General features: G+C 41.3%; 1 protein-coding gene across 4 annotated transcripts in view; it reads right to left on the reverse strand.

Annotated features, from left to right (window-relative positions):
- LOC139761845 (U2 snRNP-associated SURP motif-containing protein) overlaps positions 1 to 27513 on the reverse strand; it is a 434305-nt gene that overhangs the window by 354214 nt on the left and 52578 nt on the right. For all 4 annotated transcript variants that reach the window (XM_071686407.1, XM_071686396.1, XM_071686389.1 and 1 more), the window contains exons 5-8: positions 25333 to 25445; positions 15705 to 15781; positions 10824 to 10989; positions 1424 to 1587 (exon numbers count right to left, since the gene is read on the reverse strand). In XM_071686407.1, coding sequence (XP_071542508.1) covers positions 1424 to 1587; positions 10824 to 10989; positions 15705 to 15781; positions 25333 to 25445 — 520 coding nt within the window. The remainder of the gene's footprint in view (positions 1 to 1423; positions 1588 to 10823; positions 10990 to 15704; positions 15782 to 25332; positions 25446 to 27513) is intronic.

Raw genomic sequence — 27513 nt, forward strand, 5'->3', positions numbered from 1 at the left:
CTCGTCCACATTCATTTGACATAATTTGAGAAATCTCTCCCAGGAACCAGATTTTTCCTGATGGGACCATGCTTATAATTAACCAAAATTCTTTATAAATCACAGTAATAATTAGTGCCTTTGTAACTATTTTACTTTCACCTTCCTGCCCCAGAAGACACTTCTATGGAGCTCCCACATCGCTCAGGAAGCCAGCCACGTCCATAGGTGAGATGATAGGTCAAGGAGTGTGACAATGTATGCATGTTTTTGTGAGGTGAAGGCAGGCCATGTTAAGATTAAGCATCTCACATCTTCAGAATGAAAGAAGCAACCTGGGCATGATTAGTCTTGTGATATATTGAATCTATATATGTAGTGTCATAAAGATGGGGGGTGTTCTAAGTGCAGATGAAAAAGTGTATCTATGTCTAGGATGTGCGGTTTAAGACGAGTGTATGATGGGGTTGTATTCAAGACTGGTTTGGGAGGCTGGGTGGTTAGTGCTCATCAAGCCATCTTAATGTGTAATATTTTGTCAGTGTTATGTTGGGGGGGGGGGGGGGGGGGATCTTAGAGCACTGGCTGTTGAAGTATAAAGCTTGGGTAAGTTTTTTATTCAAACCTAGAGGTTGGTGGATGGTTATGGAGTAGTTTGGTTAGGAAAGGTCTAGTGCTGTTGCAAAAAATGCGAGTGCTGAGTATATTGGGAGGACCTGTGTTTTGGTGTGCAAATGCTAAATGTCTGAGGGTACTAACAAGCCACTGATTTTCCTTAGCACCCTGATTTGTGTGATGTGCAGCTTTGTTATATGAACTTTTGACAAGATGTACAAATTGTTAGGTGATGCACAGTTTTGTGGATAAACTGTTAGTACAGGATACTAAAGGTTTCTTTTCATGTCCAAATCTGGTAACAGTGATATGAGGGCACTCAGTTTTCTGTTACTTTTGTCTTATGTTTATGGCATAGGAGGTGAATGATATGTGTGTGTTGTATGTGATACCTAGAACAGACGTGTGTTGAGGAGGTAACAGGAGGATGGAGATGAATCCACATTTGTCTGTGCTACTTGTTTACAGACTAATTACTTTTTCACATTCTACATTACATGCATTACATTCCTCTTAATCCACATAAAATCTGGTTCATCCAATTCAATATCTTTTACAAAATCAAGAGAATAATACTCACAATGTAAATCCTAAAGCTATTACTCTATTTGTGCATCAGCATCACACAGAAACAATTTAAACAGAGGATATCTATCCATTTTAAGCATAACTCTCCCATTAATCTAGCCAACTTTTACCTCTTTAAACCAATGGGTAGTCATCATGCAAATAAATAACTTTATTACATCAAACTTTACCATGGTGATCATATTAACAAAATATTTTATCAAGCATACTGTAAGATATTCATCAAACTAATAAAACTTACTTTATCTCTATCTCGTTTATCAGGCTGGGCATTAAAGGGCAGACCAGATGGAGGTGGTGGTAAGGTCAACTCAACAAGAGCAGGAGGGATATAAATTGGATGAAGGGGGATGGGCACAGCTTTCCCCCAACCAAGTTTCATCTCAAATCCATCAATATCTTTGCCTGCGTGGAAGAAAAAGTAATGTAATAGTTACCTCCTGTTAACAATAACATCCCTAACATAAATCTAAGCACAAATACATCAACCTGTGTTTATTTTTCCCAATACGAAAGATCTTATTATCTATTATTTTTTTCATTACACTCTGTCGCTGTCTCCTGCATTAGCGAGGTAGCACAAGGAAACTTACAAAAGAATGGCCCAGCCCACCCACATACACATGAATGTAAATACACATCCACAAACGCAAATATACATACCTATACATCTCAACGTATACATATATATACACACACAGACACAAACATATATACACATGTACATAATTCATGCTGTCTGCCCTTATTCATTCCCATCGCCACCCTGCCACACATGAAATGACAACCCCCTCCCCCTCCCCCCGCATGTGCACGAGGTAGCACTAGGAAAAGACAACAAAGGCCACATTCGTTCATACTCAGTCTCTAGCTGTCATGTATAATGCACCAAAACCACAGCTCCCTTTCCACATCCAGGCCCCACAAAACTTTCCATGGTTTACCCCATGTCCTGGTTCAATCCATTGACAGCATGTCGACCCTGGTATACCACATCGTTCCAATTCACTCTATTCCTTGCACGCCTTTCATCCTCCTGCATGTTCAGGCCCCGATCACTCAAAATCTTTTTCACTCCATTTTTCCACCTCCAATTTGGTCTCCCACTTCTCCTCGTTCCCTCCACCTCTGACACATATATCCTCTTTGTCAATCTTTCCTCACTCATTCTCTCCATGTGACTAAACCATTTCAAAACACCCTCTTCTGCTCTCTCAACCACACTCTTTTATTACCACACATCTCTCTTACCCTTACATTACTTACTCAATCAAACCACCTCACACCACATATTGTCCTCAAACATCTCATTTCCAGCACATCCACCCTCCTCTGCACAACTCTATCTATAGCCCACGCCTCACAACCATAAAACATTGTTGGAACCACTATTCCTTCAAACATACCCATTTTTGCTTTTCAAGACAACATTCTCGCCTTCCACACATTTTTCAACGCTCCCAGAACTTTCGCCCCCTCCCCCATCCTATGATTCACTTCAGCTTCCATGGTTCCATCCTCTGCCAAATCCACTCCCAGATATCTAAAACACTTCACTTCCTCCAGTTTTTCTCCATTCAAACTTACCTCCCAATTGACTTGTCCCTCAACCCTACTGTACCTAATAATCTTGCTCTTATTCACATTTACTCTCAGCTTTCTAATTTCACACACTTTCCCAAACTTAGTCACCAGCTTCTGCAGTTTCTCACCCAAATCAGCCACCAGCGCTGTATCATCAGCGAACAACAACTGACTCACTTCCCAAGCTCTCTCATCCACAACAGACTGCATACTTGCCCCTCTCTCCAAAACTCTTGCATTTACCTCCCCAACAACCCCATCCATAAACAAATTAAACAACCATGGAGACATCACGCACCCTTGCCGCCCTGCCGCAAAACAACATTCACTGAGAACCAATCACTTTCCTCTCTTCCTACTTGTATACATGCCTTACATCCTCGATAAAAGCTTTTCACTGCTTCTAACAACTTGCCTCCCACACCATATATTCTTAATACCTTCCACAGAGCATCTCTATCAACTCTATATGAAAGATACTGCTTAGACTCACAATTCTTCCACCATAACACTCTGATGTTCCCATCTATCCACCCCAATTCCTACACTTACTTTAATTCTTGCTCTCTTTTGAAATGAATAGGCAAACATATGAAAGTGTATACATACTCTATCATTATAAACAATACATACAGAGATTTAAAGAAAACCTGCTATAAAAAAGTATTACTTTAAAGCATGACAAGTCATATATTCCTTGCTAGTGGCCAAAGTTTCCTTTGTCAAATACAGAAACAGCAAATTATCAGCAATATTGCATCAGACATAGTGGAAACCAAACAGAATTGAGAAAAGTGCTTAACAGATAGGGAAACAATCTCAGTGAGGGCTGCTGAGACAATTTCCCCCTTTCTTAAAGTGATCAAATAAAAATCATGGCCTCTATCTATCTACATCAATGATGGCCATTCCATTCGGGAACTCCCAACAAGGAGGTGACCACAGCAAGTCTCAACTTATCCCAGTCCTTACATTCTCCACTTATCCTTGTCCTTACATACCTCCCTAACATACACCATTGCTCTCCCTCCTGTAATATTCCACTCTATTTCCCCAAGACACAGTTGATCTTCCTCTCATACCAAGTATTCTAATTGTACTGTCATACACCCTCCTAGTAAACTTCCTCTCTTGCAATCTTTCCCTGTACCTAAAACATCTCAAAGTATTACATTTTTCCCACTCGACTATTCCACAATTCATTCCCCTTTACATTCCCTGCCATACCACATCTTTCATACGCTACCTCATTCCTTTCTTCATTCCATCGAGTTATAACACATACTATTCTCAAATAATTCATTTCCACAGCTTGGATTCTTGACCTCTGTGACTAATTCCATGTCCATATTTTCACTGCATTGGTCAGGATCGGAAGTACTATGCTGTCCTTTAATATTTTCTGCACTTCTATGACTTCAATACTTACACCTCTACCCTTCATTACTCTATTAAGGGCCCTAGCAATTATTCTCTCCTATACAGCTCAAAGGTGTAAGACGTGTATGAGTAGGAAGAGAGGAGAGTGAGTGGATCCCAGTCAAGAATGGTCTGCAGCAAGGGTGTGTGATGTCACCATGATTTAATTTTTTTATAGATGGGGTTGTGAGGGAAATAAATGTGAAAGTCTTTGTAAAGGGGGCCAGGATGCAGTCTATAGGAGATGAGAGGGCCTGGGAAGTAAGTCAGTTGTTGTTTACTGATAATACAGCACTGGTAGTAGACCTGAGTGTGACACTACAAAATACTGTCCACCTCAACATCATTGCCACATTTTATCTTATGCAAGGCTTTCACCACCTCCTCTCTCTTCACCAAACCACTCTCCATGTTTCTCTAACTTTGAATACCACCCTGATCAAAACATTCAACACCTGCCACTCTATCATCAAACACATTTAACAGTCCTTCAAAATACTCACTCCATCTCCTTACTTCTTCACTACCTGTTAACACTTCCCCTTTTGCCCTCTACACCGATGTTCCCATTTGTTCTCTTGTCTTTTGCACATTATTGATGTTCCTCCAAAATATCTTCTTATTCCCCATTAAGTTTACCAATACTCATTTACCCCCTTTTTCAACCCCTGCACCTTTGTCTTCACCTGCCATTTCCTCTTATAATCCCTCAATCATTTGCACTCATTTCCTGTTCGTACTGCCAAATGCCTCTTTTCTCTCTTCCATTAGCAACTTTACTTCTTCATCCCACCACTCATTACCCTTCCTAATATGCCCTCCTCCAACCTTTTGCATGCCACATGCCAGCACTGCTTCCCTAAATACCTCTTATTCCTCACCCACTCCCCTGGCTTCATTTACTCTCACCCTCTGCCATTCTACACAAAATCTATGCTGGTATTTCTTCACAATCTCGTTTCCAAGCTCACTTACTCTCACTACTCTCTTCTCCCTAACACTGCTTCCTCTGTTTTGAAAACCTCAACAAAACTTTACCTTCGCCTCCACAAGACTGATATCAGATATACCACCAGCTATCTATCTATCTTTTTTTTTTTTTTTTTTTTTATACTTTGTCGCTGTCTCCCGCGTCTGCGAGGTAGCGCAAGGAAACAGACGAAAGAAATGGCCCAACCCCCCCCCCATACACATGTACATACGTCCACACACGCAAATATACATACCTACACAGCTTTCCATGGTTTACCCCAGACGCTTCACATGCCTTGATTCAATCCACTGACAGCACGTCAACCCCTGTATACCACATCGCTCCAATTCACTCTATTCCTTGCCCTCCTTTCACCCTCCTGCATGTTCAGGCCCCGATCACACAAAATCTTTTTCACTCCATCTTTCCACCTCCAATTTGGTCTCCCTCTTCTCCTCGTTCCCTCCACCTCCGACACATATATCCTCTTGGTCAATCTTTCCTCACTCATTCTCTCCATGTGCCCAAACCATTTCAAAACACCCTCTTCTGCTCTCTCAACCACGCTCTTTTTATTTCCACACATCTCTCTTACCCTTACGTTACTTACTCGATCAAACCACCTCACACCACACATTGTCCTCAAACATCTCATTTCCAGCACATCCATCCTCCTGCGCACATCTCTATCCATAGCCCACGCCTCGCAACCATACAACATTGTTGGAACCACTATTCCTTCAAACATACCCATTTTTGCTTTCCGAGATAATGTTCTCGACTTCCACACATTTTTCAAGGCTCCCAAAATTTTCGCCCCCTCCCCCACCCTATGATCCACTTCCGCTTCCATGGTTCCATCCGCTGACAGATCCACTCCCAGATATCTAAAACACTTCACTTCCTCCAGTTTTTCTCCATTCAAACTCACCTCCCAATTGACTTGACCCTCACCCCTACTGTACCTAATAACCTTGCTCTTATTCACATTTACTCTTAACTTTCTTCTTCCACACACTTTACCAAACTCAGTCACCAGCTTCTGCAGTTTCTCACATGAATCAGCCACCAGCGCTGTATCATCAGCGAACAACAACTGACTCACTTCCCAAGCTCTCTCATCCCCAACAGACTTCATACTTGCCCCTCTTTCCAGGACTCTTGCATTTACCTCCCTAACAACCCCATCCATAAACAAATTAAACAACCATGGAGACATCACACACCCCTGCCGCAAACCTACATTCACTGAGAACCAATCACTTTCCTCTCTTCCTACACGTACACATGCCTTACATCCTCGATAAAAACTTTTCACTGCTTCTAACAACTTGCCTCCCACACCATATATTCTTAATACCTTCCACAGAGCATCTCTATCAACTCTATCATATGCCTTCTCCAGATCCATAAATGCTACATACAAATCCATTTGCTTTTCTAAGTATTTCTCACATACATTCTTCAAAGCAAACACCTGATCCACACATCCTCTACCACTTCTGAAACCGCACTGCTCTTCCCCAATCTGATGCTCTGTACATGCCTTCACCCTCTCAATCAATACCCTCCCATATAATTTACCAGGAATACTCAACAAACTTATACCTCTGTAATTTGAGCACTCACTCTTATCCCCTTTGCCTTTGTACAATGGCACTATGCACGCATTCCGCCCATCCTCAGGCACCTCACCATGAGTCATACATACATTAAATAACCTTACCAACCAGTCAACAATACAGTCACCCCCTTTTTTAATAAATTCCACTGCAATACCATCCAAACCTGCTGCCTTGCCGGCTTTCATCTTCCGCAAAGCTTTTACTACCTCTTCTCTGTTTACCAAATCATTTTCCCTAACCCTCTCACTTTGCACACCACCTCGACCAAAACACCCTATATCTGCCACTCTGATCATCAGACACATTCAACAAACCTTCAAAATACTCATTCCATCTCCTTCTCACATCACCGCTACTTGTTATCACCTCCCCATTTACGCCCTTCACTGAAGTTCCCATTTGCTCCCTTGACTTACGCACCCTATTTACCTCCTTCCAGAACATCTTTTTATTCTCCCTAAAATTTACTGATAGTCTCTCACCCCAACTCTCATTTGCCCTTTTTTTCACCTCTTGCACCTTTCTCTTGACCTCCTGTCTCTTTCTTTTATACTTCTCCCACTCAATTGCATTTTTTCCCTGCAAAAATCGTCCAAATGCCTCTCTCTTCTCTTTCACTAATACTCTTACTTCTTCATCCCACCACTCACTACCCTTTCTAAACAGCCCACCTCCCACTCTTCTCATGCCACAAGCATCTTTTGCGCAATCCATCACTGATTCCCTAAATACATCCCATTCCTCCCCCACTCCCCTTACTTCCATTGTTCTCACCTTTTTCCATTCTGTACACAGTCTCTCCTGGTACTTCCCCACACAGGTCTCCTTCCCAAGCTCACTCACTCTCACCACCTTCTTCACCCCAACATTCACTCCTCTTTTCTGAAAACCCATACTAATCTTCACCTTAGCCTCCACAAGATAATGATCAGACATCCCTCCAGTTGCACCTCTCAGCACATTAACATCCAAAAGTCTCTCCTTCGCACGCCTGTCAATTAACACGTAATCCAATAACGCTCTCTGGCCATCTCTCCTACTTACATAAGTATACTTATGTATATCTCGCTTTTTAAACCAGGTATTCCCAATCATCAGTCCTTTTTCAGCACATAAATCTACAAGCTCTTCACCATTTCCATTTACAACACTGAACACCCCATGCATACCAATTATTCCCTCAACTGCCACATTACTCACCTTTGCATTCAAATCACCCATCACTATAACCCAGGTCTCGTGCATCAAAACCGCTAACACACTCATTCAGCTGCTCCCAAAACACTTGCCTCTCATGATCTTTCTTCTCATGCCCAGGTGCATATGCACCAATAATCACCCACCTCTCTCCATCAACTTTCAATTTTACCCACATTAATCGAGAATTTACTTTCTTACATTCTATCACATACTCCCACAACTCCTGTTTCAGGAGTATTGCTACTCCTTCCCTTGCTCTTGTCCTCTCACTAACCCCTGACTTCACTCCCCAGACATTTCCAAACCACTCTTCCCCTTTACCCTTGAGCTTCGTTTCACTCAGAGCCAAAACATCCAGGTTCCTTTCCTCAAACATACTACCTATCTCTCCTTTTTTTTTTTTTTTTCACATCTTGGTTACATCCACACACATTTAGGCACCCCACTCTGAGCCTTCGAGGAGGAGGATCACTCCCCGCGTGACTCCTTCTTCTGTTTCCCATTTTAGAAAGTTAATACAAGGAGGGGAGGATTTCCGGCCCCCCGCTCCCGTCCCCTCTAGTCGCTTTCTACGACACGCGAGGAATACGTGGGAAGTATTCTTTCACCCCTATCCCCAGGGATAATATACATATATATATACATATACACACACACACACACATACACACACATACGCACATACACACACACACACACACATACATATATATACATATCTATCTATCTATTTATATTTCTGATGCCTGTTTCCTCTGAGAACTCCCATAAAGGGGGTGGCCATGGCAAAAGAATCTTCATTTATCCTTGTCCTTACATGTCTCCCTCACATGTACCATTCCAAGAATTCTTGTCTCCCTCACATGAACCATTCCAAGAATTCTTGTCTCCCTCACATGTACCATTCCAAGAATTCTTCAAGTTCTCTACCTCCAATATTCTTCCACTCTATTTCCTCATCTCACACGTGGTCTTCCTTTTCATATCAACCCCTTTAATTATTATGTACTATCATACACTCTCCTTATAAACTCCCAGTCTTGCATTCTTTCTACACGTCCAACCACCTTAAATTTTACATTTAACCCACTCTACCACTTCACAATTCATTCCTTTGCATTCCTTGCCATATTACATGTCTCATACACCCCTTCATTTCTTTCTTCATATCATCTAATCATACCATATGCTCCTTTCAAACAGCTCATTTCTAAATCTTGGATTCCTGACCTCTGTAATTCATTCTATGTCCATGTTTTGGCTGCATAGGTCTGGGTTGGGAGGACTATGCTGTCCCTTAATCCTCTCTTCACTTAAATACTTAAACCTCTCCCCTTTATCATTCTATTAAGAAACCAAGAGGTGCAGTAATAACAAGTGTGTAGTTGAGAGATCTGAAGAGGGAGAGCTGAATTGGTATGAGAATATGGAGATATTGCGACAACAAGGATAAACATGTCAGAAGTGGAGGGGACAAGTAAAACAGGGAGGCCAAATTAGCAATGGAAGGATAGAGTGAACAAGATTTTGAGTGCTAAGTGCTAGGACATACAGGAGGGTAAAGGTGTACAGGGATAGAGTGAGTAGGAGCAATGTGGTACACAGGGGTGAAGTGCTGTCACTGGACAGAAACAGGGCATATGAAGCAGCTGAGGTAAACCATGGAAAGATCTGTCGGGTATGGTTGATGGGCTGGGGGCTGTGGTTACATGGCATTACATGACAGCTAGAGAATGGATGTGAATAAATAAGGATATTTGTGTGTGTGTTCCTAACACTAAAACACTAACTCAGGAAATGACAAACGATTATGAAAGAAAAATTAAGCCTACCGAGGTGTTGAGGTAAAATATGACTATTTCTCTTAACAGCTATTTCTCGCAATAATGAATTGCAGAGTGGTAGAGTGGGTGATATACTTTGAGAGGGTTTGGGTATGTGGAAAGAATCTAAGAAAGGGAGTTTACAGGGAGAAAATATGAAGGTACAATTAAAGGGGTGAGTATCAAAGGAACACCTGTAACATGGGGAAACAGAAAGAAGGAGTACTGGAGGGATAGAAGTAAGGGAAGAATGTATGGAATGGTTATGCAAGGGAGGCACGGAAAGACAAGAATAAATGGACAATTCTGTAGCGGCCATCCCTGTGATGGCCCTTGATGGGATTTCCTAGAGGGAATAGGCACCATATAGTATCACTCTGCCATAAATAAAGTAGGCACAATTATCAAATTATTCATGTTTATCACACCTTAACCTGTCTCATATGAATTCAAAGGGAGATAGCAAGAGGCTCTCTAAGTAGTTTACTAGATTATTACGAAATCATCATGCAATTTTCTATCTTCTTTTCCACATTTGATTTGTCCTAATACTTTTTTTTTCATCAATTAGTTCAATGACATGAGCAAGGAAGCACAAGCAAGATGAAAAAAAGTTCCATTTGCACACATTCCCTCATCAGCTGTTAGGTATAAGGGGTCCCTGAGTTACGAACAGAATGGGTTTCCTGAAGCCCGTTTATAAGTCAATCTGTCCATAAGTCAGAGAATATAAAGAAATGCACAAAATCAGAGTAAAAACCTATAACTAATTGTAATACTGTATCTGATATCATATTCTGATGTAAACACAGTAAATAGTGCATTATATCAAACAACACTTAACAAAAAAAGAAGGTATGTGGTTCATAAGTATGTATAAGTGCTTGCAAGTTGGACTAGAAATTAAAGAATATTTCATTGAGCTTGTTCATGGAAGTGGGAGTTCACAAGTCAGATGCTAAAGTCAGGGACCCCTGTACAATGTACTAAAACCAACCAAGTCTCAAAGTAACTCACCATTCAGAGCAGACAGTGCTCTTTCTCCATCTTTTCGATTCATAAAGGCAACAAAACCACAATTCCGACCTCGATTCCTCTCATCATCTGTTCTTGGCCACATTATCTTTATGGATGCTAAAGGTCCATATCGTCCAAATAATTCCATAAGCCTCTGTTCTGTAATCTGGAAAATTTAATGCAATGTCCATGAAATATATGTTGGCTACGAAAGACAATATAACTTTCAACACTATATTCAAAGCCCACTGAGCATTGAAAAGAAACCCTGCTATGTGGGGAATTAATCCTTTTACTGTGACCATGACTTTATCCACTTCACATTTTACAAAATTTCCATCCACACACACACAATAAACTGCTGACACATCCCATCACAGAGACCTCCTCCCTCCTTAGTCCCTACCCCAATGGGCCACCATTTGTTACCACTATCAACTTGCATCTACTAGAGTTCAAACAGACAGATATAAGAACAATCCTTCCCCTACTTTTGTGGGAGTCATAAAACAATACATGAACAAGTAAGCAAGTAAGCATCTAGTTTTTTAAATTATGGTATATGGTATGTCAACTACTGTACTACTGTAAATACTCATCACTTGATGTTTAAACCATATCATTTACTCTGTAAATACTCTTGTATATATACCACCCTGACTAGGTAGAGGTAGCTCACTCACAAGCTAATCCAATGTATGGAAATATCCAAACCATCTCAACCTTAATTTCTTTTATGATTAGTTAACTAGTTACTAGTTACCCCCATGTTCTGTAATACATGTAACACCTCAACTATGTATTTTCAGCCGAATGACAATCTAAGTTCAAAAACTGTTATTTAGTATATCAGCTACACAGAGCTTATACAGACTTTCACTAATTTTCACTAACTTTCCTACCAATGTTCATTTAAGCATTATGTATATGCAGTCCAGGATTTATGGATGAACAGCCTGAGAATGTATAAATAACATTGGATCCAAGTTAAAACATCTTAGATCTTTAACTGATGATTCATTTGATTTGGCAAGGAAATCATCTTAAAGAGTTAATCCCAAGCCTTCTCATGATACCATGAAACCTTTGTTTTGAAGTTCTGCGAGGTCCCCACCTACTCAAAGCCTTAAATGTATATGAAGCCTTCAGCAGTACCAATACCATCATGAATATTTTAACCAAAAACTCACCAGAAAGTTCTGCAAACTGTGTTTACAGAATACCTTCCAAAACTTGTAATCTATCTATTTATTTTATTTTGCTTTGTCGCTGTCTCCCGTGTTAGCGAGGTAGCGCAAGGAAACAGACGAAAGAATGGCCCAACCCACCCACATACACATGTATATACATACACATCTACACACGCAAAAAATATACATACCTATACATCTCAATATTTATTTATTTATTTTACTTTGTCGCTGTCTCCCGCGTTTGCGAGGTAGCGCAAGGAAACAGACGAAAGAAATGGCCCAACCCACCCCCATACACAATGTATATACATACACGTCCACACGCGCAAATATACATACCTATACATCTCAATGTACACATATATATACACACACAGACACATACATATATACCCATGCACACAATTCACACTGTCTGCCTTTATCCATTCCCATCGCCACCTCACCACACATGGAATACCATCCCCCTCCCCCCTCATGTGTGCGAGGTAGCACTAGGAAAAGACAACAAAGGCCCCATTCGTTCACACTCAGTCTCTAGCTGTCATGCAATAATGCCCGAAAACCACAGCTCCCTTTCCACATCCAGGCCCCACACAACTTTCCATGGTTTACCCCAGACGCTTCACATGCCCTGATTCAATCCACTGACAGCACGTCAACCCCGATATACCACTTCGATCCAATTCACTCTATTCCTTGCCCTCCTTTCACCCTCCTGCATGTTCAGGCCCCGATCACACAAAATCTTTTTCACTCCATCTTTCCACCTCCAATTTGGTCTCCCACTTCTCCTCGTTCCCTCCACCTCCGACACATATATCCTCTTGGGGTCAATCTTTCCTCACTCATTCTCTCCATGTGCCCAAACCATTTCAAAACACCCTCTTCTGCTCTCTCAACCACGCTCTTTTGATTTCTACACATCTCTCTTACCCTTACATTACTTACTCAATCAAACCACCTCACACCACACATTGTCCTCAAACATCTCATTTCCAGCACATCGACCCTCCTGCACACAACTCTATCCATAGCCCACGCCTCACAACCATACAACATTGTTGGAACCACTATTCCTTCAAACATACCCATTTTTGCTTTCCCAGATAATGTTCTCGATTTCCACACATTCTTCAAGGCTCCCAGGATTTTCGCCCCCTCCCCCACCCTATGATTCACTTCCGCTTCCATGGTTCCATCCGCTGCCAGATCCACTCCCAGATATCTAAAACACTTTACTTCCTCCAGTTTTTCTCCATTCAAACTTACCTCCCAATTGACTTGACCCTCAACCCTACTGTACCTAATAACCTTGCTCTTATTCACATTTACTCTTAACTTTCTTCTTTCACACACTTTACCAAACTCAGTAACCAGCTTCTGCAGTTTCTCACATGAATCAGCCACCAGCACTGTATCATCAGCGAACAACAACTGACTCACTTCCCAAGCTCTCTCATCCACAACAGACTTCATACTTGCCCCTCTTTCCAAAACTCTTGCATTCACCTCCCTAACAACCCCATCCATAAACAAATTAAACAACCATCTCAATGTATACATATATATACATACAAAGACATATACATATATACACATGTACATAATTCATACTGTCTACCTTTATTTATTCCCATCGCCACCTCGCCACACATGGAATAACAACCCCTTCCCCCTTCATGTGTGCGAGGTAGCGCTAGCAAAAAGACAACAAAGGCCCCATTCGTTCACACTCAGTCTCTAGCTATCATGTAACAATGCATCGAGACTACAGCTCCCTTTCCACATCCAGGCCCCACACAACTTTCCATGGTTTACCCCAGACGCTTCACATGCCCTGGTTCAATCCATTGACAGCACGTTGACCCCGGTATACCACATCGTTCCAATTCACTCTATTCCTTGCACACCTTTCATCCTCCTGCATGTTCAGGCCCCGATCACTCAAAATCTTTCTCACTCCATCTTTCCACCTCCAATTTGGTCTCCCACTTCTCCTCATTCACTCCACCTCTGACACATATATCCTCTTGGTCAATCTTTCCTCACTCATTCTCTCCATGTGACCAAACCATTTCAAAACACCCTCTTCTGCTCTCTCAACCACATTCTTTTTATTACCACACATCTTTCTTACCCTATTATTACTTACACGATCAAACCACCTCACACCACACATTGTCCTCAAACATCTCATTTCCAGCACATCCACCCTCCTGTGCACAACTCTATCCATAGCCCACACCTCACAACCATACAACATTGTTGGAGCCACTATTCCTTCAAACATACCCATTTTTGATTTCCAAGATAATGTTCTGAACTTCCACACATTCTTCAAGGCTCCCAGGATTTTCGCCCCCTCCCCCACCCTATGATTCACTTCCGATTCCATGGTTCCATTCGCTGCCAGATCCACTCCCAGATATCTAAAACACTTCACTTCCTCCAGTTTTTCTCCATTCAAACTTACCTCCCAATTGACTTGACCCTCAACACTACCGTACCTAATAACCTTGCTCTTATTCTCATTTACTCTCAACTTTCCTCTTTCACACACTTTACCAAACTCAGTCAACAGCTTCTGCAGTTTCTCACATGAATCAGCCACCAGCGCTGTATCATCAGCGAACAACAACTGACTCACTTCCCAAGCTCTCTCATCCCAACAGACTGCATACTTGCCTCTCTTTCCTAAACTCTTGCATTCACCTCCCTAACAGCCCCATCTATAAACAAATTAAACAACCATGGAGACATCACACACCCCTGCCGCAAACCTACATACACTGAGAACCAATCACTTTCCTCTCTTCCTACACGTACACATGCCTTACATCCTCGATAAAAACTTTTCACTGCTTCTAACAACTTGCCTCCCACATATATATACGTTTTATATATGTTTTATATATATGACAAACCAATGAGGACAGGACAGGTTTCCAATGCCTTCATTATTCATGTTAGAAATAATGGCCACTACTCTGGTTGGACCAATTCTGCTTCAGTTGAAAAGTGTGCACCCACATCATCATCTTTCCTCTAGACTTTAATAGCAAAACATAATAAGCATACATTATGTTAATAGTATTGGACAATCAGAAAGCAAAAATTCATTCTATTAAGTCTACATCCATGAATGACATTATTTAGGCTTTCCTAATTTCATATAAAGCTTACAAGCATTTCTCTGTCACTCATGTGTGTGCTTTTCTACTCTTGCAATGCTAATCTCTGTTTCTAATCATTTCCACAAGTAAAAACCTAATGGTGTGTTGATATCTGTATTCCTATGTACAAATCTATACCACATACAAAAATCTGACGTACTTTCTTGAACTTGTTATTTACATAAAACTTATCCATATCTCATACTCAAATCTGCACTGTACACTCATGACACAGTTAACTTCAAAAAACTTAATGCATAAAAATATCAAAGAAAATTTTGTACATTATCAGGAAAAGAGACAAGCAACAACTGAATACAAAATCCACTACAAAAAAATTAATACACCTTTTTTAATGTAGAGAATCTTAAAAACTTCAGCATGACAAGGGAGATGGCATGAAGGATAATCTTAAATTTTCAGCAAAACAAGATAATCAATATTATAAAAAAAAAGGCAATGAAATGTTTTTAATCTATGAAACACAATAAAACTCAACACTATCTACTTACCTTGGGGCTAAGATTCCCTAGATATAAATTGGTTGTTGTTGGGTCTCCTGGGTCAAAACTTCCAATCTTAGGATCATCTGGTAAAATGAGAAGAAAATGTTTTTATTGTAGAAACAACTATCAAATCAGCCATTCCAATTTAAAAATCATCTTGAATAACTTCCTTGACAATTTCTTTAACCATCCCTCATACAGGTAAGATGATGCATCTACCTCACAGTTCCATGAACAAATTATTAGGTTCTTTATGGTCTGAGCTCTGAACATTGCACATCTAAAATCAAAATTCTGATATGTATGATAAACAAAGAGTCTGAATAGAAGCTGCTTATTAACAATTAGATATGGCATTTACAAGAGCAAAGATTACATCTTTATAATGAAAGCAAAATATCTGAAATGCAACTCTCTAGTTCTCTTTTATCAATTAATCTGAAGATATCAGGATAATGATGCAAAAATTTACACAAGGCACAGATTGTTAGAGAGATGAAGTAAACAGTGAAAATGTTACAAAAGGGAGGTGATATAACGAAAGTATCTCCATGCATTTTATATTTCATTTTCATTATACTTGATAGCCACTTCCCATGTCAGTGAGGTAGCGTCAGGAGACAGACGAAGAATGGCCCATCCACTCGTATACACAAACATATACATAAATGCCCACATATGCACATATACATATTATTATATTATTATTATTTTGCTTTGTTGCTGTCTCCTGCGTTTGCGAGGTAGCGCAAGGAAACAGACGAAAGAAATGGCCCAACCCACCCCTGTACACATGTATATACATACACGTCCACACACGCAAATATACATACCCATACGTCTCAATGTACACATATATATACACATACAGACACATACATATATACACATGCACACGATTCACACTGTCTGCCTTTATTCATTCCCATCGCCACCTCGCCACATATGGAATAACATCCCCCTCCCCCCCTCATGTGTGCGAGGTAGCACTAGGAAAAGACAACAAAGGCCTCATTCGTTCACACTCAGTCTCTAGCTGTCATGCAATAATGCCCGAAACCACAGCTCCCTATCCACATCCACGCCCCACACAACTTCCCATGGTTTACCCCAGACGCTTCACATGCCCTGATTCAATCCATTGACAGCACATCGACCCCATACCAGTATACCACATCGATCCAGTTCACTCTATTCCTTGCATGCCTTTCACCCTCCTGCATGTTCAGGCCCCGATCACTCAAAATCTTTTTCACTCTATCTTTCCACCTCCAATTTGGTCTCCCACTTCTCCTAGTTCCCTCCACCTCCGACACATATATCCTCTTGGTCAATATTTCCTCACTCATTCTCTCCGTGTGCCCAAACCATTTCAAAACACCCTCTTCTGCTCTCTCAACCATGCTCTTTTTATTTCCACACATCTCTCTTACCCTTACATTACTTACTCAATCAAACCACCTCACACCACATATTGTTCTCAAACATCTCATTTCCAGCACATCCACCCTCCAGTGCACAACTCTATCCATAGCCCACGCCTCGCAACCAAACAACATTGTTGGAACCACTATTCCTTCAAACATACCCATTTTTGCTTTCCGAGATAATGTTCTCGACTTCCACACATTCTTCAAGGCTCCCAGGATTTTCGCCCCCTCCCCCACCCTATGATTCACTTCCGCTTCCATGGTTCCATCCGCTGCCAGATCCACTCCCAGATATCTAAAACACTTTACTTCCTCCAGTTTTTCTCCATTCAAACTCACCTCCCAATTGACTTGACCCTCAACCCTACTGTCCCTAATAACCTTGCTCTTATTCACATTTACTCTTAACTTTCTTCTTTCACACACTTTACCAAACTCAGTCACCAGCTTCTGCAGTTTCTCACATGAATCAGCCACCAGCGCTGTATCATCTGCGAACAACAACTGACTCACTTCCCAAGCTCTCTCATCCCCAACAGACTTCATACTTGCCCCTCTTTCCAAAACTCTTGCATTCACCTCCCTAACAACCCCTTCCATAAACAAATTAAACAACCATGGAGAGATCACACACCCCTGCCGCAAACCTACATTCACTGGGAACCAATCACTTTCCTCTCTTCCTACACGTACACATGCCTTACATCCTCAATAAAAACTTTTCACTGCTTCTAACAACTTGCCTCCCACACCATATATTCTTAGTACCTTCCACAGAGCATTTCTATCAACTCTATCATATGTCTTCTCCAGATCCATAAATGCTACATACAAATCCATTTGCTTTTCTAAGTATTTCTCACGTACATTCTTCAAAGCAAACACCTGATCCACACATCCTCTACCATTTCTGAAACTACACTGCTCTTCCCCAATCTGATGCTCTGTACATGCCTTAACCCTCTCAATCAATACCCTCCCATATAATTTACCAGGAATACTCAACAAACTGGTATTCCACATCGTTCCAATTCACTCTATTCCTTGCACACCTCTCACCCTCCTGTATGTTCAGGCCCCCATGGCTCAAAATTTTTTCACTCCATCCTTCCTCCTCCAATTTGGTCTCCCACTTCTTGTTCCCTCCACCTCTGACACATATATCCTCTTTGTCAATCTTTCCTCACTCATTCTCTCTGAATATCCAACCAATTTCAACACACCCTCTTCTGCACTCTCACCCAAACTTTTTATTTTCACGCATTTTTCTTACCCTTTCATTACTTACTCGTTCAAACCACCTCACACCACATATTGTCCTCAAACATTTCAATTCCAACACATCCACCCTCTTCTGCACATCCCTATCTATAGCCCATGAATTGCAACAATATAATATTGTTGGAACAATTATGCCTTCACATACTCATTTTTGCTCTCTAAGATAATGTTCTCTCCTTCCACACATTCTTCATCGCTCCCAGAACCTTCGCTCCCTCCCCCAACCCTGTGACTCACTTCCGCATCCATGGTACCATCCACTGCTAAGTCCACTCCCAGATATCTAAAACACTTCACTTCCTCCAGCCTTTCTCCATTCAAACTTACATCCCAAACTTGTCCCTTAACTCTATTGAACATAGCAAATCTGCTGTTATTCACATTAACTCACAGCTTTCTTCTTTCACATAATTTACCAAACTCAGTCACCAACTTTTGCAGTTTCTCACCCGAATCAGCCACCAGCACTGTATCATCAGTAAACAACAACTGACTCACTTCCTTAGCCCTCTCATCCACAACAGCCTGTATAATTGCTCCTCTCTCCAAAATTCTTGCATTCACCTCCCTAACAACCCCATCCATAAACAAATTAAACAACCATGGAGACATCACGCACCCCTGCCACAAACCGACATTCACTGGGAACCAATCATTTTCCTCTCTTCCTGCTTGTACACATGCCCAACATCCTTGGTAAAAACTTTTCACTGCTTCTAGCAACTTACCTTCCATGTAATATACTCTTAATACCTTCCACAAAGCATCTCTATCAACCCTATCATATGCCCTCTCCAGATCCATAAATGCTACATACAAATCCATCTGTTTTTCTAAGCATTTCTCACATACATTCTTCAAAGCAAACACCTGATCCACACATCCTCTACCACTTCTGAAACCACACTACTCTTCCCCATTCTGATGCTCTGCACATGCCTTGACCCTCTCAATCAATACCCTCCCATACAATTTCCCAGGAATACTCAACAAACTTATACCTCTGAAATTTGAACATTTACCTTTATCCCCTTTGCCTTCATACAATGGCACTATGCATGCATTCTGCCAATCCACTGGCACTTCAACATGATCCATATAAACACTGAATATCCTTACCAACCAATCAACAACACAGTTACCCCTTTTTACTAAATTCCATTGCAATACAATCCAAACCTGCCGCCTTGGTGGCTTTCATCTCCCACAATGCTTCCACTACCTCTTCTCTGTTTACCAAACAACTCTTCCTGACCCTCTCACCACCTCAACCAAAACACCCTATATCTGCCACTCTATCATCAAACACATTCAAAAAACCTTCAAAATACTCATTCCATCTCCCTCTCACTTCACCACTACTTGTTATCACCTCCACATTTGCCCCCTGCACCAATGTTCCCATTTCTTCTCTTGTCTTACACACTTTATTTACCTCTTTCCAAAACATTTTTGTTCTCCCTAAAATCTAATGATACTCTCTCACCACAACTCTCATTTGCCCTCTATTTCACCTCTTGCACCTTTCTCTTGACCTCCTGCCGCTTTCTTTCATGCATCTCCCAGTCATCTGCACTACTTCCCTGTGCCTCTCAGCACATTAACATCCAAAAGTCTCACTTTTACATGCTTATCAATTAACACAGAATCCAATAATGCCCTCTGGCCATCTCTTCTACTTACATACGTATACTTATGTACACCTCTCTTTTTAAACCAGGTATTCCCAGTCACCAGTCTTTTTTCAGCACAAATCCACAAGTTCTTTGCCATTTCCATTTACAACACTGAACACTCCATGTACACCAATTACACCCTCAACTGCCAAATTCACCTTTGCATTCATATCATCCATCGCTATAACCTAGTCTTGTGCAGCAAAGCTGCTAAAACACTCACTCAGCTGCTCCCAAAACACTTGCCTCTCATGATTGTTCTTCTCATGACCAGGTGCATAGGCACCAATAATTACCCATCTCTCTCCATTCACTTTCATATACATTACTATCATTATTATACTCTGTCACTGTCTCCGGCATTAGCGAGGTAGCAAAAGGAAACAGATGAAAGAATGGCCCAACCCACCCACATACACATGCATATACATACACGCATGCACATATACCTTTACATTTCCACGTGTATATATATATATATATATATATATATATATATATATATATATATATATATATATACATATATCTTTCAAAACTATTCGCCATTTCCCGCATTAGCGAGGTAGCGTTAAGAACAGAGGACTGGGCCTTTGAGGGAATATCCTCACCTGGCCCTCTTCTCTGTTCCTTCTTTTGGGAGAAAAAAAAAAAAAAGAGGGGAGGATTTCCAGCCCCCCACTCCCTCCCCTTTTAGTCGAATTCTATGACACGCAGGGAATACATGGGAAGTATTCTTCTCCCCTATCCTCAGGGATAATATATATATATATATATATATATATATATATATATCCTCACCTGGCCCTCTTCTCTATTATTTTTTATTTTATTATACTTTGTCGCTGTCTCCCGCGTTTGCGAGGTAGCGCAAGGAAACAGACGAAAGAAATGGCCCAACCCCCCCCCCATACACATGTATATACACACGTCCACACACGCAAATATACATACCTACACAGCTTTCCATGGTTTACCCCAGACGCTTCACATGCCTTGATTCAATCCACTGACAGCACGTCAACCCCGGTATACCACATCGCTCCAATTCACTCTATTCCTTGCCCTCCTTTCACCCTCCTGCATGTTCAGGCCCCGATCACACAAAATCTTTTTCACTCCATCTTTCCACCTCCAATTTGGTCTCCCTCTTCTCCTCGTTCCCTCCACCTCCGACACATATATCCTCTTGGTCAATCTTTCCTCACTCATTCTCTCCATGTGCCCAAACCACTTCAAAACACCCTCTTCTGCTCTCTCAACCACGCTCTTTTTATTTCCACACATCTCTCTTACCCTTACGTTACTCACTCGATCAAACCACCTCACACCACACATTGTCCTCAAACATCTCATTTCCAGCACATCCATCCTCCTGCACACAACTCTATCCATAGCCCACGCCTCGCAACCATACAACATTGTTGGAACCACTATTCCTTCAAACATACCCATTTTTGCTTTCCGAGATAATGTTCTCGACTTCCACACATTCTTCAAGGCCCCCAGAATTTTCGCCCCCTCCCCCACTCTATGATCCACTTCCGCTTCCATGGTTCCATCCGCTGCCAGATCCACTCCCAGATATCTAAAACACTTCACTTCCTCCAGTTTTTCTCCACTCAAACTCACCTCCCAATTGACTTGACCCTCAACCCTACTGTACCTAATAACCTTGCTCTTATTCACATTTACTCTTAACTTTCTTCTTCCACACACTTTACCAAACTCAGTCACCAGCTTCTGCAGCTTCTCACATGAATCAGCCACCAGCGCTGTATCATCAGCGAACAACAACTGACTCACTTCCCAAGCTCTCTCATCCCCAACAGACTTCATACTTGCCCCTCTTTCCAAAACTCTTGCATTTACCTCCCTAACAACCCCATCCATAAACAAATCAAACAACCATGGAGACATCACACACCCCTGCCGCAAACCTACATTCACTGAGAATGTAAATATAAATGTATAATGAAGGATTGTCCTAACTTTCTAGTGTACTTCAACCAATCATAATATTACTTATACTATCTATTATTGAGGGTCAAGTCAATTGGGAGGTGAGTTTGAATGGAGAAAAACTGGAGGAAGTGAAGTGTTTTAGATATCTGGGAGTGGATCTGGCAGCGGATGGAAACATGGAAGCGGAAGTGGATCATAGGGTGGGGGAGGGGGCGAAAATTCTGGGAGCCTTGAAGAATGTGTGGAAGTCGAGAACATTATCTCGGAAAGCAAAAATGGGTATGTTTGAAGGAATAGTGGTTCCAACAATGTTGTATGGTTGCGAGGCGTGGACTATGGATAGAGTTGTGCGCAGGAGGATGGATGTGCTGGAAATGAGATGTTTGAGGACAATGTGTGGTGTGAGGTGGTTTGATCGAGTAAGTAACGTAAGGGTAAGAGAGATGTGTGGAAATAAAAAGAGCATGGTTGAGAGAGCAGAAGAGGGTGTTTTGAAGTGGTTTGGTCACATGGAGAGAATGAGTGAGGAAAGATTGACCAAGAGGATATATGTGTCGGAGGTGGAGGGAACGAGGAGAAGAGGGAGACCAAATTGGAGGTGGAAAGATGGAGTGAAAAAGATTTTGTGTGATCAGGGGCCTGAACATGCAGGAGGGTGAAAGGAGGGCAAGGAATAGAGTGAATTGGAGCGATGTGGTATACCGGGGTTGACGTGCTGTCAGTGGATTGAATCAAGGCATGTGAAGCGTCTGGGGTAAACCATGGAAAGCTGTGTAGATATGTATATTTGCATGTGTGGACGTATGTATATACATGTGTATGGGGGTGGGTTGGGCCATTTCTTTCGTCTGTTTCCTTGCGCTACCTCGCAAATGCGGGAGACAGCGACAAAGCAAAAAAAAAATCTATTACTGATGTATATATTCATCTATTATGCTTAGTCACCGTCTCCCATGTTAGTAAGGTAGTGGAGAGAAACAGGCGAAAGAATGGCCCAACCACCCACATACACATGTATAAACATAAACGCCCATACACGCACATATATGTACCTATACATTTCACTGTATACATACATATACATACACAGACATATACATATATACACGTGTAAACATCCACACTCTCTGCCTTCATCCATTCCTGTTGCCACCCTACCAAACATGAAATGGCACCTCCTCCCCCCGCGCGCATGCGAGATAGTGCTAGGAAAAGACAACAAAGGCCACATTCGTTCACACTCAGTCTCTAGCTGTCATGTGTAATGCACCATAACCACTACCCCTTTTCCACATCCAGGCCCCACAAAACTTTCCAGGGTTTACCACAGACGCTTCACATGCCCTGGTTCAATCCACTGATAGCACATCCATCCTGGTATACCACATCATTCCAATTTGCTCAATTCCTTGCACGCCTTTCACTTTCCTGTATGTTCAGGCCCCAATCGCTCAAACTCTTTTTAACTTCATCCTTCCACCTTCAATTTGGTCTCCCACTTTTCGTTCCCTCCATCTCCGACACACATATTCTCTTTCTCAATCTTTCCTCATTCTCTTCTTGTGACCAAACCATTTCAATACACCCTCTTCTGCTCTCTCTACCACACTCTTTATATTACACACATATCTCTTACCCTTTCATTACCAACTCGATCAAACCACTTCACACCACATATTGTCCTCAAATATTTCATTTCCAACACATCCACCTTCCTTCGCACAACCCTATCTATAGCCCATGCCTCGCAACCATATAACATTGCAGGAATCACTATTCCTTCAAACATACCCATTTTTGCTCTCTGAGATAACATTCTTGCCTTCTACACATTCTTCAAAGCTCCCAGAACCTTCACCCTCTCCCCCATCCTGCGACTCACTTCCGCTTCCATGGTTCCATCTACTGCTAAATCCACTCATAGATATCAAAAACACCACTTCCTCCAGTTTTTCTTCATTCAAACTTACCTCCCAATTAACTTGTCCCTCAACCCTACTGAACCTAGTAACCTTGCTCTTATTCATATTTACACTCAGCTTTCTTCTTTCACACACTTTACCAAACTCAGTCACCAACTTCTACAATTTCTCACCCGAATCAGCCACCAACATCAGCGAACAACAACTGACTCACTTCCCAAGCCCTCTCATCCACAACAGACTGCATAATTGCCACCATCATCAGCAAACAACTGACTCACTTCCCAAGCCCTCTCATCCACAACAGACTGCCTAATTGCCCCTCTCTCTAAAACTCTTGCATTTACCTCCCAAACAACCCCATCCATAAACAAATTAAACAGCCATATAGACACCACGTACCCCTGCCGCAAACTGACATTCATTAGGAACCAACCACTTTCCTCTCCTCCTACTCGTACACATGCCTTACATCCTTGACAAAAACTTTTCACTGCTTCTAGCAACTTAACTCCCACACCATATACTCTTAATACCTTCCACAAAGCATCTCTCTCAACTCTTATCATATGCCTTCTCCAGATCCATAAATGCTACATACAAATCCATCTGTTTTTCTAAGTATTTCTCATACATTCTTCAAAGCAAAAACCTAATCCACACATCCTCTACCACTTCTGAAACCACACTGCTCTTCCCCAGTCTGGTGCTCTGTACATGCCTTTACCCTCTCAATCAATATCTTCCCAAATAATTTCTCAGGAATACTCAACAAACTTATACCTCTGTAATTTGAACACTCACCCTTATCCCCTTTGCTTTTATACAATAGCATTATGCATGACATCAACATTACTGACAACTTACATTACATTACAAGCTATCTATACAGTTACTTAAATAAGCATACCGTTTGGTCTCATTATGCATCCCTCTTTTTCCCAGTTAACTTTCCTGAAAATGCATCACATTTTCCTTGACTATAAAACGTAGAAGAAGGATTCAAGTTCTGCTTGATCTTATTTTCATATCAGCTTTAAGTATCCTTCCTATTGTTCGAAAACCCTCAGATCACTGTTCTACTAACAGTCAAAAGACCAAATAAACTAATACCTAATGCATTCTGAAATAACTGCACATCTCATCCTATTTTAAGGTATGAAACACTATCTTATAATATCTATCCCCACCTATTCCCAGTTGAAGCTGTAACTTCAACACCCTCTTACCTCTTGCCTACACAGGATAAAAAAAAAAAAAATTCTCAATATAACTAGCTAAAACACAAATAATGCTAAAACAAAAATAATGTTTGTTTGTACTCCGACAGTTAATCGAGGCCAAACAAACTTACCCATACCAAGAAATCCAGGAATTTTGGGCTCAGGTGCTTCAAAACGACTGCTCTTTCCAGATTCTCGTGTCTGGTACATGTTCTTAATACGATGACGTTCTGCTCTCTCTTCTTGAATCCTATGTAGAACCCAAAATACTATATTTAGAAACTAAATAAATCTTGAGCATATAACAGAAAAATGAATAGAGATATCCAGAGAAAATTCCAGGTATACCAATACAATGTACATGAATGCATCTATATGAAATGTGAAGCTGCCCTCCTACTTTTCTAGGGATTGTGGCTGGTTTACAAATATAATTCTCTAATTGTACAAATGTGGTAGAGCCCTTCACTTATGGATACCTCGAAACTCTTCCACCATCACCTGGATAGCTAGTGAACCACCTTCACTAACACCAGGTCAATAACAAAACCATGCTGAGCCATCAAGAGTCAAGCACATTACTACAAGAACACCCTCATTCCAATCATTTATATCAATGATCAGCAGACTACCAACCCAATACCCGCCTAAAGACTGTTTTTAAATCCCTTATTTTCTTTAAAACTAACAAAAAAATTTCATAAATATATTACGAATATTCCTTGGTTTCCCCCAAATTGCTTCATATGACATGCTTCAGCACAATGACAGCATATCATCCTCCACATACCATATCACTTTAATTTGCTCTATCCCTTGCAAACTTCACACTCTCCTGCATGTTCAGAATCCAGACCTTCAAAGCATCTTTAACTCCATCCTTCCAGCACTTTGGCTGTCCTCTTTTCCTCGTTTCCTTTACTTCTGACAATTCATAGTCACATTTTCCTCACTCATCCTCTCCACAAGTCTATACAATTTAAGTGCACCCTCTTCAGCTCTCTCATACATACTTCATTTACGACCAAACCTCTCTATTCTCCTGTAATTTTTACTTTGCTGCAAACCACAAAGGTGAGTAATAAGGCAGCTGAGGGTATAATAGGTGTATAATAGCTTGTATATTTGTGCTGAAAAAGGACTGGTGACTGGGAATACCTGGTTTAAAAAGAAAGATATACATACGTATACGTATGTAAGTAGGAGAGATGGCCAGACAGCGTTACTGGGTTATATGTTAATTGATAGGCACGTGAAAAAGAGACTTCTGGATGTTAATGTGCTGAGAGGGGCAAATGGAGGGATGTCTGATCATTATCTTGTGGAGGCAAAGGTGAAGATTTGTAGAGGTTTTCAGAGAAGAAGAATGTTGGGGTGAAGAGAGTGGTGAGAGTCAGTGAGCGTGGAAAGGAGACGTATGAGGAAATACCAGGAGAGATTGAGTGCAGAATGGCAAAAGGTAAGAGCAAATGACATAGGGGAGTGGGGGAGGAATGGGATGTATTTAGGGAAGCAGTGATGGCTTGCGCAAAAGATACCTGTGGCCTGAGAAACATGGGAGGTGGGCAGATTAGAAAGGGTTGTGAGTGGTGGGATGAAGAAGTAAGATTGTTAGTGAAAGAGAAGAGAGAGACGTTTTTTGCAGGGAAGTAGTGCAAATGATTGGGAGATGTATAAAAGAAAGAGGTAGGAGGTCACAAAAGGTGCAAGAGGTGAAAAAGAGGGCAAATGAGAGTTGGGGTGAGAGAGTATCATTAAATTTTAGAGAGAATAAAAAGATGTTTTAGAAGGAGGTAAACATAGTGCATAAGACAAGATAACAACTGGGAACATCAGTGAAGGGGGCTCATGGGGAGGTAACAACAGGTAGTGGTGAAGTAAGGAGACAGACTGAGTATTCTGAAGGTTTGTTGAATGTGTTTGATGATAAGAGTGGCAGATATAGGGTGCTTTGGCTGAGGTGGTGTGCAAAGTGAGAGGGTCAGGGAGAATGATTTGGTAAACAGAGAAGAGGTAGTGAAAGCATTGCAGAAGATGAAAGCTGGCAAGGTGGTGGGTTTGGATGGTAATGCAGTGGAACTGATTAAAAAAGGGGGTGAGTGTGTTATTGGCTGGCTGGTAAGGATATTCAATGTAAGTATGGCTGATGGTGAAGTGCGTGAGGATAAGCGGAATGCATGAATAGTGCCACTGTACAAAGGCAAAGGGGATAAAGGTAAGTGTTCAAATTATAGAGATATAAGTTTGTTGAGTAGTCCTGGGAAATTACATGGGAGGGTACCAATTGAGAGGGTAAAGGCATATACAAAGCATTTATG

This window comes from Panulirus ornatus, chromosome 3 (assembly GCF_036320965.1).
Source record: "Panulirus ornatus isolate Po-2019 chromosome 3, ASM3632096v1, whole genome shotgun sequence".
NCBI lineage: Eukaryota > Metazoa > Arthropoda > Malacostraca > Decapoda > Palinuridae > Panulirus > Panulirus ornatus.